General features: G+C 42.1%; 1 protein-coding gene across 1 annotated transcript in view; it reads right to left on the bottom strand.

Annotated features, from left to right (window-relative positions):
- Positions 1-380: 380 nt before the first annotated feature.
- Positions 381-16,541, bottom strand: part of sdk2b (sidekick cell adhesion molecule 2b) — a gene marked incomplete at its 3' end in the record, with an annotated part of 102,176 nt that continues 86,015 nt past the window's right edge. Inside the window, exons 40-44 of the mRNA XM_079260372.1 lie at positions 16,037-16,201; positions 15,740-15,880; positions 14,237-14,375; positions 7,319-7,448; positions 381-803 (exon numbers count right to left, since the gene is read on the bottom strand). Coding sequence (XP_079116498.1) covers positions 381-803; positions 7,319-7,448; positions 14,237-14,375; positions 15,740-15,880; positions 16,037-16,201 — 998 coding nt within the window. The remainder of the gene's footprint in view (positions 804-7,318; positions 7,449-14,236; positions 14,376-15,739; positions 15,881-16,036; positions 16,202-16,541) is intronic.

Below are 16,541 nucleotides of genomic sequence, written 5' to 3' on the forward strand. Positions count from 1 at the left end.
AAAAAAAAAAAAAAAAAGCAACGAAACAAAGAAAACAAATGGTAAGCAAAAGTCATGCAAGTATTTCCGCTAGCAAAACAAAAAGTGAGTAGATGTTGGAGACGTCTTTTATCAACTCGTGAGAGAGAAATCAAGTCTACACTGACACACTTCCACACGTTAGACAAAAGAAAAAAGCGCTCTCGAAAGTCTCTTTTAGTTGCTCCGTCAGTCCAGGCTGACGAGAGAAAATACGAAAGGAGGAAAAGAAACGTGAAGAGAAGACAGACTGAAGTGACAGAAGTGACTTGATTAGGCTGACTTTGCGTTATGCAACGCCGTGTTTTTCTTTAACACATGGTGAATTCTCCAGAAGTTTCTTTGTCCTTTTCAGCATTTTTTCACACAAAGGAGGAGAAGCCGGCGATAGGAGCCCGTGAACCAGGGGCCAGACTGCTGGGGGGCCTGTACAGGGTGCTGTGCTGGCTGGGGGGGTTGGAGCTCTGCTGGGAAGGGGTGGGAGTCCGGCTTCCTTTGGGCCTGAACAGGCTGCCTTGGCCCTGGGGCTGGCACTGGGCTTGTTGAGGCTGAGGACTGGGCGAACTGAGCTGGGGCGGCAGTGGAGGGAGAGGCGGCAGCGGAGGTGGGGCGCAGTGTTCCGGGTCTCCCGACTCGGACTCCGTGTAACTGTAAGCCTGCGCACGGGATATTCCTTTCTGCTGACGGCGCCAGGAGTTGTAGTAGGTCGGGTCGCTTATGTAGTGGTTGACGAAGGAGTGGGTCTTCTGCCTGTTCGGGTCCACCTCGTACTCGCTGTCACTGCCCTGAAAGAGAAAATAAGGACATGGTTTGTTGAGTTCGCAACGTCACTAACTTGGTACTGGTTGCAGGTGGAGCTTTAGAAGGTGCAGATGCTATAAATGAAAAAAAATGAGCATGGAGTTACAGAGTTATTCCAAGACATTAATTCCCAGTCATCCCTTTTTCAAACAACACACTCATGCACACATGCGTATGTCACAACACAGCACTAGAACACATGGACACAAAAGGGTCAGAGATGGTCGAAGCATGACTGTGGAAAGATGACATGTTACTGAAGCGTGCACAGTCACCAGACCATCAACACAAGATGGCAAAGGTCACTTTATTTTAGAAACTTTTTAATCAATCAAGCTTTCAAGTAAGAAGCTCTTTGTAGTTTTTTGACAGGGTGTGGTGATGTATTAAACCTACAATACAATGGGAATCTGGGGGTGGGGGGAGGGATCTGATGGGGGGGCCACTTTGGAAGCTAAAAGGGCTACAAACATTCAAAGCAGGCAGCCATTGGAACCTCACCAAATGCAGTGGAAGTGTATGTAGGCCACCTGTCCCATATGAAAACACCAGCGCCTCCTATGGGTGAACAAAACAATGGGTTTTACAGCACGTCACCATAGTAGAATGGTTAAAATGGCCGAAACATGACGGCGATCATACCAAAATACATATATAAATATATGTATGTGTGGACCCTTTGTGCCATTCTGTGTGAATGGATGAAAACAACATTCCCAAGCAGCATTTGCTAAAGTTATTTATCTTTAGGTGTTTAACTCAGTTTGACTTTAGCTTCACCGATGCGCCACCTTGCTGAGACTTTGGCGGAAAACTCTTGAATTCATGTCAAGAAACATTTCATGCATCAAATAAAAGGGGATAGAAGTCGCTCATGGTCATCTAATTGCCACAAAAGCCCTCTTCCAGTCGTCTGACCAGGATGTGATTAATCACCTGGCCACCGCCAAAGCATGCACGCTCGATTTTCGCCAAAAAATGTCACTGGATAATTTCACAAAGGGGTCGCTTTAGGCATGCATTAGGTGTATTACAAAAGTAGCAGAGCGGTGTCCTACAGAGATGCCACTGATGTTTTATTATCATGCTCCATTTTCTCCAACAGACACAAAACTGTTGGCTTGCACTCTGAGCGTAGATTCCAGGGCTTTCGGAATATCGCACGGCACATATGTGATGCATATGGTGGTGCTCTCAGATTTCCATTTGTCTCAACATTCCTGTAACGGAAAACCTTGATATAAACGCAGGAGAGTTTATAAATGTCCGAACAGAAAATGTTTGTCATGATATATGAGGAAAAAAAAAAACATTTTTTATCAAAGTTGACTAAAATTTTTTCTTTTATTTTGTTTTAGTATGAAAAAAGGTTACAAGTAAGACGTGTCAGTAAGTGCATGTTTAAGTTCCAATTGCAATTTTTTTTTTTTTTTACCCTGTTGCGAACACTTCAGGCCAGTTAGTTATGAAAAGCATTCCAGTCACGCCTTTGTGTTTAGCAACACAACAAGATAACAGAATCCATTCAATGTGGACCAACAAGACACACTGAACCACTTCAAGAAGTATTACCTCACTCTGAAGGAATTAACACTGCACTGAGAGATGAAACAGCCATTAAGTTGTGTGTAGATGTGTGTGTGCATGGGGGGCAGCGGAAAAGAGTGAGTGCAGACCAAGTGTTGACAGTGTATTACCCCTACCCTCCCCGCCTTGGTCATGGAGCACGCGCAGCAGATGTTCCAACCATCAAACGTTTACCATAAAAGCAGACGGCGTTCTAACATGTCTGCCTTCTTTTTTTTCCTTTGCTTCATCCCCCATAATGATACAATGTCAAGGAAACAACCGAGGATCCGAAAGTGAAGATGCTCGACGATGTGCCTCTGGGGCCTCGCGGCCGATGATACAGCTCTTTTCTCCAGCTCATTACAAGCCAATTACCGCGGCTGAATGCTGTGAAAGAAGCAGACTTTAGGCATGAAATGCAGCATTGCACCTTAGCCTCGAGGGAACAAGCATCTTAAATACGCAAGGAAATGTGTAAGACAGATACAGAGCAGCCTGCCAGTGCCGATTACTCAAGGTTTTTTCATCATTTTGATGTTAAATTAAGCAGAGAAAGAGATTAAGAAATCTACGCAATTAAGCGGTGAAACCTCTCGACGGTCCTCTGGTTTATGATCGGGATGATGAAGTTGCCTTGTTTTCCCGTTTGCAAGTGCTAACTGTGCCAGAAGGAGGAAAAACGGGAAGAAAAAAAAGGAGAAAATGGGAGATGAGTTGTTTGTTATCAGCAGACGAGTCTGCTGTTCGACAAGCTATCGCAAAGAACTTTGACCTTTGACATCAGCCTGCTGAATCTCACATGTGCTGTCATCTTTGTGTTGTCCAGAGATCACCCCCCCCCCCCCCCCCCCCCCCCAACAAAGAAAAACAGCTTTGTACACCATGATTTATTTGATAAAGATTTTTCCCCCTCGCTGTTGGTATGGCACAATGACATGAGACAAAGAAAAGAATCTCCTGCTAAACAGGTCCCCCATCCCCCTTCGAAACTCATGCAAGCCCCAATACAACAGAGTGGGTCAGTCCTTTGTCCTTCAGTTATGGATTATTGCAAAGAGGACATGGAGGAAGGGGAGGGGTGGGGGCTGCCTATGACACTCTCATTGATGAAGCGAACACAGCGGGAGATCCCCAGAGACAAAGACAATAACAGTACGCGCAGGGCTGGAGGGCGCCCCGACTCATTCACAGCACATATTTTCCAACGAGCTCCAATCTCAAACTTTTAATGGCCACGTTGCCCCCACAGCAGTTTCACAGGAAAAGGCTGAAAAGTTGCAAAATGACTATTTCAAAGCTCCAAAAATTTGTTATATGCTCATTTGCCTTTAAATAGAATGACTGTAAGAAATCAGATATGAAATAAGGAAAAGTGCTGATTGCTCTGTTTCAGAACGAACTAAACTTTATTTCAACATGTTGTATATTTATATAGAAAACATGCCCGCAGGGTCAAAGTCATGTTGTGCATGCAGGATCAAGTCACGGATTTATTGTAACCCTCTGCATTATAACTGATGTTGCTTCACCAGAGCAAATATTATCAAAAGGATTTAAGATCTGATCCTCCACCCCCGACAGGCGGACTTACTCTTATAAGAGTAATGGAAACAAGTGCAAAGTGTGTGTTGACGCTTGTCCTCTAAAACAGGATCCAGCTGTAATTAAAAGGAACATTACAAGGTCTGTTTCCATCCACATCATCCAGTCCGCCTGCCTCGTTCTGTGTTGTACTCAGTCTGATTTGTTTGTGTTCATAATTTTTACTTTATGATTTTCCATGACATAATGCGGCGCACAGTGAAAAAAAAAAAGTGCTGCGTTGCCACTGGTGACGATCCAAACATTACAGAGTTGCAGAATATTCCCTGTTGAGCCTCGGCCAAAGAAGCTACAGTAGCCTGTGAGACAGAGAGTGGGAGGGTGAGGTGGAGAAAGACAGATGGAGGCAGAGGGAAAAATAAAGGTAAGTGAAAGTAGACATGCTCATTTCTCTCCTACGGAATGCCATTCTGCTGAAGGAGCATAATCTACGATCCATCTCTGACTCGGAGACGAGATCATCCGTCTTCGACCAGTTTGGGCCTTAAATGACACACGAGAGACATCGACAAAGAGGCAACCTTGGAAAATGAGAAGGCCTGTCCTCTTTAGAAAAAAGAAAAAAAACATCAATAGGTCTTTACCTGCAGGGTAGCAGAGCAGTAATGGGGGCATTGTTGCCTTGCCAAGTCAATGTTAGCTTCCTCCAAATCTCCTTGTGACGAGGAGTACAATAGTCAACTTATACCTGCTGAGGAGCGCCCCGGGGATTAAAGAGGACAGACAGCACGGTGTCATACAGATAGCTCAGAGTTATCCGCTCAATACAACTTCAAAGAGCAGTGCTGGACTTTTCCAAAGCACCGCTGGGTGTTGATATGGCAGCCTGTCAGTGGTATGGCAGCTGAACCCGGGGGTAAAAGGCAGGGCTCTGAATGTTTCAGTTCATTTAAAAAGAAAAAAAAGTCAATCAACCCCCGTCAATGTGCCGTGTGGCACTAGGCGAGCATCCTCGTCTCGTGCTGAGGGGGTAGCGGCTACGGTAAGGTCGTGTTTGACAAGTTTCAAGTGTGAACGGTAGATATGTCAGACAGGTGATGAAATATCTGAATGCGTGACTGGAGGGGATGTTACCGTGCCGTGAAAGGTCCTGTCTGTAGTGATTCATTGTGGGGAGATTTTCATTTGATCTGGAAACAAGACTTAGTTCCCGATAGCTTTGAGTGGAGAAAGACGTCTGGCTGTGGAATTTATACCAACGATGGATTTAGCAAAAGACGATTTCAGAAGAGGGAGAAGCCCCCCTGACATGTACTCAACCACCACTATTGCGATATTAGCTAAAGGAAATGTCTACCTTCTTGCTTTTATATTATTATTTATCATTATTTTCAATTTGCTTTCATTGTCAAGTTTGAAACTTCCACTTGTTATATGTGTTGGATTCTTTTGGTTAGTCCTTTGCATTTGATAAAGTACTGTATAAATAAAGTTAAAATCAATGACAGAAGTGTTCCTTTGTATTGGCACCATAAAGCAGACATTATATGTAGTACATGTCTAACCTGTGTGTAAAATATGGGCAGATGGGGAATGACAGTGGTGGGGTTTGATGGTTTGGTGGTCGTCCTCCAAGCCGCTTTAGCCGGTACATTCCAGCAGCTACAAGAACAATGAATCAATTGTGTTGATTAGCTGATCATTAGTTTTTCTGCATGTTTACTCTGCATCATGAGTAGCCTTTTCTCTACCCTGCTTCATTTCCCTACAGCGGCGTAGTGGTTAGTACTGTGGCTTCAAGCCTTGACTGGCAGAGGTTCCAGCGGTGGCCTTTCTGTGTGGGTTCTGTCTGAGTACTCTGCCTTCTTCCCACCGTCCAACAAAATGCATGTTTGGTTAATTGGTTACTCTAAATTGTTCCTAGGAGTGTGTGTGAGCATTAGTGGTTGTTTGTCTCTCTGTGTTGGTCCTGTGATGAACTGGCGACCTGTCCAGGGTGTACCCTGCTTCTCGCCCAATGATTGTTGGGATAGGCTCCAGCTTCCACGCAACCTTAATTGTAACAAGCAATTAAGAAAATGGATATTTTATGATAGTAACACCAATTACACTCACAGTTCATTTACAGTGACCTCAGAGTTCAGATCGTGTATAAGAGTCTTTAAACTTTAAACAGAGTTCTGGTTTTCTTAACTAGGAAAGGAATTAAATCTGTTATACAAGGGTTTTCTGACACTCAAAGTCTGTAAGTAATCAATGACTCTGCTGGACATTGCCTCAACACATTGACTTTTATCTTGCCTGCCTATAAAGCAGGAACAGTTTATGCTTTTATTTACATTTTCCATCATGTTTGACCCTTTTCTTTTAGGAAATGAGTTTGTAAAAGAAAAAAAAAGCGTGGAAGATACAGAGAAAGGTGTTTGGATGAAATGAAAGGGTGTGGCGAGGGTGTACCCTGCCTCTCGCCCAAAGACTGCTGGGATAGGCTCCAACTTCCCCGTGACCCTTCACTGCATTAGGCGGTTTGGATAATGAATGAATGAAGGAATGAAAGGGTTTGAATACGGTGGGGAAATCTGAGCTAAAAGCAGATTTGAGGGTGGTAAGCAGGCTTATCGATATAAAGATAGATAGTCGGAGAGAAAAGCACAATCTATTGATTCTGCTCACTAACTGGGGAAAAGCAGTTTGGCTCGGCACACAACTGCGGCCACAAATCAGACATTTCAGCATTAATTCTTAGTAATCTATCAGTCTTGACAGTGTCTGTTAGGCAGACTTTAAACATCCGAGGCTGAGAGTTATGATGAAACACAGTGTCCAGTGTCCACGCAGTCAGGCTCTGCAAGACTTAGATGACCGGCACAGTGCTGTAGTTTTCCACAGAGTTCATTTACTTGAAAAGGAAACTTGGATAGATCCTTTGGCTGGCGTGGCAGCTTTAAATATGTCACAAGCTCTAAACTAAAATGTCCAGAGCGCATTCCCCCTCCCTCACCGTCTTACGTAACAAGAGCAGCGGCTGAGTGCAGTGGCCTGGATCCCAGGTGGATGCTTGCTGAGTGACTTTCTCCACAGGTTACAGCCAGGTCTAAAAACTGCTGCATCATCAGTCATCAATCTCTCATCTCTCCATGTGCATGGCTGTGCCTGTATCTGATGACCTCTGCAGGCCTCATGCATTCAGGTGACAGACACAGAAAGGGTGGCACGTGGACAGAGCGGACAGAAATCAAACGCAGCGCGGCCGACAATACCAAAGCTGAATTCCGGATGAAGTTAAGACGATGGCAGATAGGACACAAAAATGAAACAGATGCTACAGAATGCAGACAGGACTGAGATTAGAGGGGATATGAGTTTAAAGGAAGTGTTGCTGCTGCACCTGCGAGTCGGAGATTTCCGAAGGCTTTTCGGTTAGACTGCTGCTCTCTGCAGGGATCAAGTCGTTGTACTTGGTGCTTACATCCTCGTCGGAGTAATGAAGACTGCCGGGACTGGGCCTGGGAGGAGACCTGGTAAAAGGATGAAGGCAAACAATCAGTTTAATTCAGCTGACGGTTAATTCTTAAAGCAGGATAACTGGAGGATAATCTCAGCGGTTTAGCATAAACAGTCACAAAGAGCTCCAGACAGTTTCACTCAGCTCAGCTCTAAATGTTTCAAATCCATTTGAAAATATTTAAAAAAAAAAAAAAAAAAAAAAAAAAGCAGCTTTAAATAAAGTTTGTGACTTGAATAATTATACAGATGTTCAGATCAGTAACCAGACAAGTAACGAACTTTTAACTTAAGTTCCTGCTGCAACACACCTCTACTCACCTGGTGAGCCTTTCATTCCTTCTCCTTCTCTTAACCCCAACCTCACTCCCCCATCCTCATCCAGCCATTCTTCCTTCTCATGCATGCATCCCTCCTTTTTATCCATCCATCAACCAACCCACCCGTCCATCTATCCATCCATCCATCCATCCACCCACCCGACCGTCCATCCATTCATCCATCCATCCATCTGTCCATCCATCCATCCATCCTACCCCTTCACCCATCCCTCTTTAATCAACTTTATCCTTCTGTCATCTATCCGTCCATTGATCCATCCGTCCATTCATCCATCCATCTGTCCATCCATCCATCTGTCCACCCGTCCGTCTATCCATTCATCCGCCTATCCATCCGTCCATCCATCCATCCATCCACCCATCCATTCATCCATCCGCCTATCCATCCATCTTCCTCTTCCTCTCTATCATTCAGTTATTCATTCAACTTCTCTTCCTCTTCATTCCTCCCCCTATACCCAGACTCTTTCTTCATGCAGTTCTTTTTTATTTCTCATTTTCAGATACCATCTTTGGTAGGTGTTAAGTCGACTTGGGTCTCATCCTGAGAAACCGCTCCTCATCCCAACCTGGTTTCACCAGACAAGCCAGCCAGAGAACTTTCATGTCCATCATAGCGCTCATTGACCAGTAGACTCTCACTCTTGGGGCACGGCTCTTGCTAACCAACACTGTTGTTCTGAGTCTCAGGAGTTTATTCTGTGCAGGCTGTGATAGTTATTCTAAATTTATTCCCATTTCTTCATTTGACTAAATATGCAGCTTCCTGCAGTGAAAGTCTCCTTTCTTATTCATATCTGAAGCATTATATTTGCACTTCCATTCAAATTCACATTTGTGTGCATCTGCGTGTGCGTGCTCGTGTATGTGTGGGAGAGCACTTTGATGAGAATCATGGGACGCTCATGGGGTGGCTGCTTACAGCCAGTGTCTCCTGGAAGGAATAATTCCCTGATTCAGTCCTCACTGTGGGCTGTGGAATGTCAAACCACTTGGCTCTTGTGACTAAATTATAAACAGAACCCTTGCAGTGCACGAGGGGTCGTCAAACAAACGGCCATCGGAGGCTTCGCTGCGACTACTGTTATCACAACCTACACGAAAGATGCCACGGATTAAGCTGTCAACGACGTGCTGCGACAATCAAATATGTCACTTGGATTTAAGCTTAATGTGACTTAGCAGAGAGGGGATTCCTCAGTGAGGGGGGTTGGACCAAAACAGGGTTGTATGGTGAGATGATAAAGAAGAAAATGGTTTTGTCATGTTATTTTTTTAAGGAAAAGAAAGAAAGAAAAAACCAAGAAGAAAAACTGTTGGTGCCAAAGCTCCTCCGTATTTTCCACTGTCTGTCGTCCTGCTAAACAAACACCCATCTGTTTCTGCTGATTGGTGCTGGTTTGGCTGAGACTGCAGGGACACGCTGACTCCTGTTGACTTTCTGGGCTGCAACATCGCCCGCCAGTCGCTGCCAGTGGAGCCACTGCAGTGCACACAGCTGCTTTATGCAGCCACACTGCCTTTGCATAAGCGTTTTTCCAAATTAAGTTATGTGGAAAGCATTTAAAACACGCTGCGGGTAAATTCCAGCAGTTCTCACAAGATGTGCTATTTCAACGGCAGTGTGGACAAAAGAGAGAGAGAAATAAAAACTCTACAGGGAAATCATCAAGCAAGCTGTAATTCAGTTACACTCGATGACTCATATCAACCTAAAGTTCATTCACTTAACTTCAGGCAGGATGTGAACGCTCAACAGAGGGACATATTTCAATAGAATGTGCTTCCTACTTTCTCTACACTTGTCTAAAGACATTCAACAGTTTGTGTTTTTTTTATTTTACATTTTCAGCCACTATATACTGAAATAACATCATAGTAAATTACATTACAGTTGCATTTATACCAGCATTCCTGAGACTACCGCCTCACTCCCGTAGAAAGACACAGATCTTATTAGAAACATCATTACATCATTAAAGTGCTGAAAGAAACCCGGTGAAATCTCTGCAAACTCTGCTACCAATATTTGAACACCACACCGCAGGGTCAAACTAAAGCACCGGTTTGGTAAAGAGAGGCAAGTTAGTGCCCTTTAAAATCATTTCGCACAAAAACGGGAGAAGATGTCATGAGAGTGGAGGTCTAACTGTTCTCATAGGAACCTCTTTACTCCTGTCACTCAGAGCGGGAAAGACTGCAAAAGGAGTTGCTACAACAGGGAATCCTTATTTTATGTTCATAAGGTGTGCTCAGAATGACTCATGAGGTTCACTATTTAACATAAAAATAAGTGTTTTTTTTCTTTTTTATGGACAAGTGGAAAGCAGATAAAGGTATGATGCAGCGAATGTTACTCTACTCACAGTCTCAACAAATGCTTTAAATTGTGGAAAAATACTCCTTTAGTCCAACCAAACAAGACTTTAAAAACATACTAACTTACACCTCGCAAAGTTGGGTTAACCCACACAGATATTCCATTTAGGATTACTTTATTGGTGTTGGCATATGGTGAGTTAGACCCAAGCTGGTCTAATTGCTCAGCTTACCAGTTCCTTTCCAATACACAAGAGTAGGATGAAAAAACCAGTAGTGAAGGAAAACTGCCAAGCGCAAGTATAAATCAATACAGTGGAAAAGCTGATGGTGCTGCTCTTATTAACACATATCTTTATTTCGCCAGAAAGGTAAAATCATCAAAAAATATGACTCAAAAAATAACCTGGAACATTTCAAGCTAAGAAAATTAAACCAGTATAAAAAAAAAACAGTAAAAAAACCACAACCATTTATTTTTTACAGCAGCATTTTCTGGAAAAATATCACCATTCAAAGAATGATGAATAAAACATAAGTCATTGATTTTAGCGAGAGCGATAAAGCAACAGAATGTCCTGAACACAATCTACAGAGTCACAGTGTCAAAGAATGTTTCAGCCTATAAATCCGTTCTCCTCCTGTACCTGCATACTGGGACAAAGGAGAGTAGTCCAATTACCTAACCAAGTTGAGCTATAGACCTGGCTCAGCTGAAGCGCACAGACACATCGACTTAGCTACTTTCCAGACTTCTTATGCAGGATCTAACAGGACAAATTCTGAAATAAGTTCACACCAAATGTTCATTTGATAAAGTTTGTTTTTGCAGCTTGAATGTTATTGCATGTTGACATGAATCATTTAGTGAGCAGTGTGTGATCTGGGACTTTTCTGCATGATCTATGTTTCACCCTGCGGCAGTGAGGGTTTACACCACAACATTTACAATGAAAATCTTTATAGCCTCCCTTCAGCCACTAAAACCAGTGGGTGATGAACTGTCAATCACGTGTAGGGATACAATATAATAAAAGAATAACACTAAGCAGATAAAAAACAGAGATAAGTAAATATTAAAATGGATACAAATCATTAACGGCATTTAAGAGTCAATTTTGATCTCTGAAGAAGACTTTGCATTAATGATAATGTGATTGACTTTTTGTACGCACCTCCACTCAGAAATCCTATCAACAAAGCTCTTCAAACTTATGTCCAAAGAGACATCTCTCAGCAAACTAACACTTTTATCAATTCCTCAGCCCAGAGAGTCAAACAAAGAGCAGAGCGTGTGAAGAAATGCTGTTGAGAGTCTACTGGGACTTTATGATAAATTGCCTATATGAAAACACTGAGGAATCTCAGCACACTTTTGCCCCAACTCAAGACTCTTATACACTACCGAGTGAGGTGTAAATTATTTATAAGCTCTCTCTCGTTCAGATAGAGAAAGGTCCACTTAATCCCTTTGAAGCAAACTTCAGTCAGCAGTATGTCAGGTAAGGAATGAGAACCGAGGAGTGCCCCCAGTCTTAACTCAGTATCAGACTCTCCTCATGCTGCATTCATCTAAAGGGACTCATTAACATGTCTGAAGTGTTCAAGAGCTTTGTCACTCAAGAGCGTTTAATACCATGTTAATCTACAATGAATTACTTCACAGAGACCTCCTTAAACCTCAAACCAGACTGTCAGAGTTGGTTTCAAACTGCTGAAAGACAACACCACACTTGAAAGATGCCATCAATCCCTCTGTCCGTATTACAACAGCGGTAAATTACTCAGATTTATGCTTCTTTGGTATGATAACATCAGTGAACTGGCAATTAAACTGCAGATGTTCATGCTGTATGAACATGTTTTAATTTACTGTGCTAATAATTATAACAATAAAAAACTGTTTTAGATGTGTGAGTTTGTACTTCCACAACATCTGTTTCTTACATTAATCCTTGTCTGTGGCACTGCCATTGATTAAAGATGTACAAAGCAAGTCAGTGCATGTTAATGAAAATTACATAAAGAACTGGAAATCTCAATCAAAATAAATTTGAGAGTTGCTTTAAAAGTAACCAACTGAAGAATTTACAAATATGTAGTCGTATTAACTTGTGTTTTTTTTTTTAAATTAAAATGGTTAACTAGGTTATGTAAAAAAAATAAAAAAATAAAAAAAATAAAAAAAATTCCGCAAAACAACTCTTAATAAAACTCCTAGTTTAAGTTGTCAAATATCCTAAATATCATAAGTGAAAAAAGTTATAGAGGACAATAACCTGTCAGTAAGCTAAGCTAACACTTATTGGTTAGCATGATTATGTAATTAGCAAAAAAAAAAAAAAAAAAAAGATATTTATAAATGCTCAGTACCATAAACATATTAGTGGCATGATAATTAAATGATTTAATATGTAATGTCAAAACAACAGAAAAAAACTGTTTGGCCTAATTCAAGTTTCCAAATATCTTGAAATGATAAAAGCATTAGCTGACATTAATGTGTTTTCAATTTAAGTATTGGGTAGCACAATTACGTTGTTAATGTTAGCCGTTCAGTACCATAAACATATTAGTATAAATAGCTTTTCAATTACCACTGAATTTAATTACAAATAATTTCAAATCAACATTAGAAAAAAACCCTATGACTTAAATTAAGTTTCCAACTATCTTCCATATTTTCATTTGAAACAAGCTATAGCTGATGTTAATCTACTAATAAGCTAAGTTAATTTTGTTGGCTAGCAGGGTTTTGTTAATTGCAACAAATGCTAATGTTAGCTAGTGAGCTTGCATTACAGCCAACATTTTGTTTTGCAGCAAAAGCCAAGTTCATTGGAGAATAAAAGAAAAATAAAGCAAAAAGAAAATCAAAGTCAGTGGGGGTAATTCAGTCACCAATTATTGTGCCAAATTCTGATCAGTTCCAAAATCCAAAGTCAACTAATGAAGAATGATTTCTTTTAAAAGCAGGACAAAGGGATACGTATCTCTTTTTTGTTATGCTAACAGTCCAAATATATCCATATAAGTTTATGTTTTACAATAACCATCATGTAACTGACCGAATCTGCTTGGGTAACCTCATATCAACAGGCAAAAAATGTGTATTTCTCTACACTGTATTCTGTGTGCTGACCAAATAATCACCACAGAGAGAAAAATCACCTTGCTATTCAGTCCTAAATGGTATTTGCTGTCCAACACGGCTCGGAATTAGAGTGAATACAGCGGGATTAATAATGTGTGATTTCTTATCCATGCATAAAGCCGAGGGCTTCATCCTGTCTTTGGTTCTCTGAGACCAGAGATCAAGCTGCAGTATTAATCTATAATCGGAGGCTCAGGTGTTGGGATTTAGGTTTCTCTTCTGAGTTCAAAGAGATGACTCTCTGAGTACATCTGTGCATTCTTTCAATCCCAGCCTCCTCCTTCAAGTCAGGGACGTAGTAGTAAAAACCCGGCTGGAAGATTCTCAAAGGCCTGTGGCCGCTTTGATCTGTCCTCGAGGTCGCACTCATATGCAGACTTACAAAGCCACACCACTAAACACGTTTCTCATATTCCTCTACACAAGCCATTGCACTTTTGCACACAGAAGGCAAAAATCATTGCAGGGAAATATCTGGGTGCACCTGTCTCGCTGAACTCCCCCTCCAAAAGATATGATTTCCACATGAAATAAAGTCACTGCTGACAAGCTACTACAGACCTTTCAACTGTCCTCCACGAAGTAACAGTTGCTGCTTTCTAAATCCACTTCCTATTGTAAGCATAAACAGGTTCTGATGATTTAATTCAAGTTATGCAGTCACTATAGGGACTCATGACTCAGTCCCTGCAGCGTTTGCAGCACAGGTGTCAGTCAAAGTCTTAAGTTATTAATAAGGCCCTGGTCTCATGACCAGTGAAGCTGGGGCTTCAGAGACTCATTAAGTAGAAGCAGGCGTAAGTCTGTTTACATACTGCATTAAGACAGCAGCATGTGTGCCACTTCTGCAGGGCTGCAAATGCTTTCAGGCATTAGGTAACGTACGCATGAATAATTCAGTCATTTCATACAACTATTCCATTTACACTTTAAATGAAGAATCTAGGTTAAATATTAAATGTGCATCGTATGTGCGCAGCGCCCTCACCTGGTGTAGACTCCGTTCTTCCGACAGAAAGAGTTTTTCACAGATAGCCGCCGGTTGTTGAGCTCCAGAGCGGGAAAACGGCCTTCGTCCAGGCTTACCATGTCTCCGTGGGTCAGAGCGTTACAGTTGGAGTTATTACCTGGACACAGGTACAAAGACACTGTGTGACCACAGGCCAGACGGACAGGCAGGTTAGTGTCCGGAAAGACATGTGGAGCTCATTTATGATCATTGTGTGCATAAATACAATTTCATAAAACGCACATTTAAACAGAAATGTAGTTAAATATAAAGACGGATGGAGAGCCCCTTCATGCAAATCTTTCTGCCTTTTGGATATTAAAATACAGCAACATTTGGAAGTTTCCCCTTAAAAGCTGTGCAGTCAATCCCACTCCAGCGAACATTCGGCTGCAAGCTCTTCAGACTGTCATTAATAATTCATAGTTCTGGGGAAAATGTGTTTATTTGCCGGCTTGCCACAAAAAGTTGTGTGAAAAGCTCGATACAACAAAACATCCAGCTGAAGGCTGCAGTTGGTTAGCTCAGATACCAAAAGGGAACACCTAGCCACGTGGAATGTGGATTCCATTTTCTTCACAGAGAAAAGCATTGCGAGCCATTTCCCTCCCCTTCCCCTCTTTGTTAGCTGATCTAAACACTTTCTAGCTGTAGCCCTCTCCTAAGCAGACAGCTACAAGAGCGGTATCAATTTTTACATCTAAGCAAGAAAGCTCATGAAACCGCCTCCCAAAATGCTGAAGTATTCCTTTAAGTAGGATTCATCTCAAGGCAAATATGAGATAAAACACACACAAGGACTCAAAGACACTGTGACTCCCACATAAATGGTGAAAAATATGACCATTTTTTGTATCGATGTATATAAAAAGACATGGCAGTTTTGTTAGGCAGCTTTGCAAAGGATTAATGTTTGAGGAGGCCATTTTATGGGTTATAAACACTTTCAGCGTGCCACAGTCTGGCCAGGATCTCTGTGGTTGCTCCGAGTCTACTTGAGGTCAATTGGTGGTTACATAAACACATGGGGGAAAAAAAAGGAAAAAAAGAAAATGAACTTGGTAGGTCCAGTGGTCCGGGCCATATTCCTAGCAGGGAATGTGGAGGCTTTGAGAGTGTCTTTGTGTTGGAGGGAGAAGGAACCTCTTGTTTTCCCTCTGTCAGTCAGAAAGATGGGCAATGAGCCGGAGGGACCCCTTCCCTCCCCAGCCTGGCAGCTAAACGGCCACGGCAAAAGTGCTGAGCTGAGGGAAATACACCCTGATGTCAGAGCTGCACTGAATGGACAAGCAATGCCTCCCGTCCCAGCTTCCCTCCTCGGCCTCTCTACTCGCAGCTGATTCATTCAAAGTCAGAAAGCAGCACTCGGAAAAACTTTTTTTTTTTTTCCCCTTCTTTTTAAGTGAAAATCAGTATAATGAGTATTTGGAAGCAAAACGCAGAATTTCCGCCACAGTTAATTGCGAATTTCTGTGCACTCACCTGATTCGGACTTTTTTGCATACTTCTTGCTCTGTCCTCTGATAATGAGGATGAAAACCAGCAGCAGGATGAAGATGAGCCCCACCAGCGCCACCACCACCAGGAACCACCACTCCTCGTAGAACGGGGCCACTTTCTGGGCTGGATAAAACACAGAAAATTGAAAAATCCATGCTTGTTAAAACGTGTGGCCATACTTCTATGAAGTCTTAAAAGACCTGCGGGGAATTTAATTAAGTCTGAAAGTTAATGGCGCTCACTTCATTCAATTCTATTAACAAGTACATGAAAGCTCACCAGATATGGAAAGAGAAGGTAGACTTGGAGAGCCATAGCCGTAGTCGTTCACTCCAATTACCCGGAAGTCATAACTGATGCCTTGTTTAAGTATATCCATGTTGAATGTGTGTGATGTTGCATCCTTGGGGATATCCTTGATTAAGATGTCCCACAAACCTTCATCTGCAATGGAGTTGAAATAATAATTTCAGCCAAGAGGAGACTGAAAGAATTATTAAAGGACCAAACTATTTAAACAATGTCAGTATGTCACTGCCAACAGGTTGTTTGTTTCTTTGATATAAGGCGCCTGTCCCACTTGGAGCTCTCAGGATAATTGATAATTCCTTCAAACATTTATGCAATCCATCAATTTCACTACTCATAAAAATTTACAGCAACCAAATCAACAACATAAAGAGCGGCGCGGCCATATTTCAAACGAAGCAGCTCGCTATGGAAATGCTGCCAGAGAGCATTTATTAGACATGGTGGCTTGTAAATACCAGTGTAAGTCTGACGC

The sequence above is a fragment of the Telmatherina bonti genome, assembly GCF_933228915.1.
Source record: "Telmatherina bonti genome assembly, chromosome: 21".
Taxonomy (NCBI): domain Eukaryota; kingdom Metazoa; phylum Chordata; class Actinopteri; order Atheriniformes; family Telmatherinidae; genus Telmatherina; species Telmatherina bonti.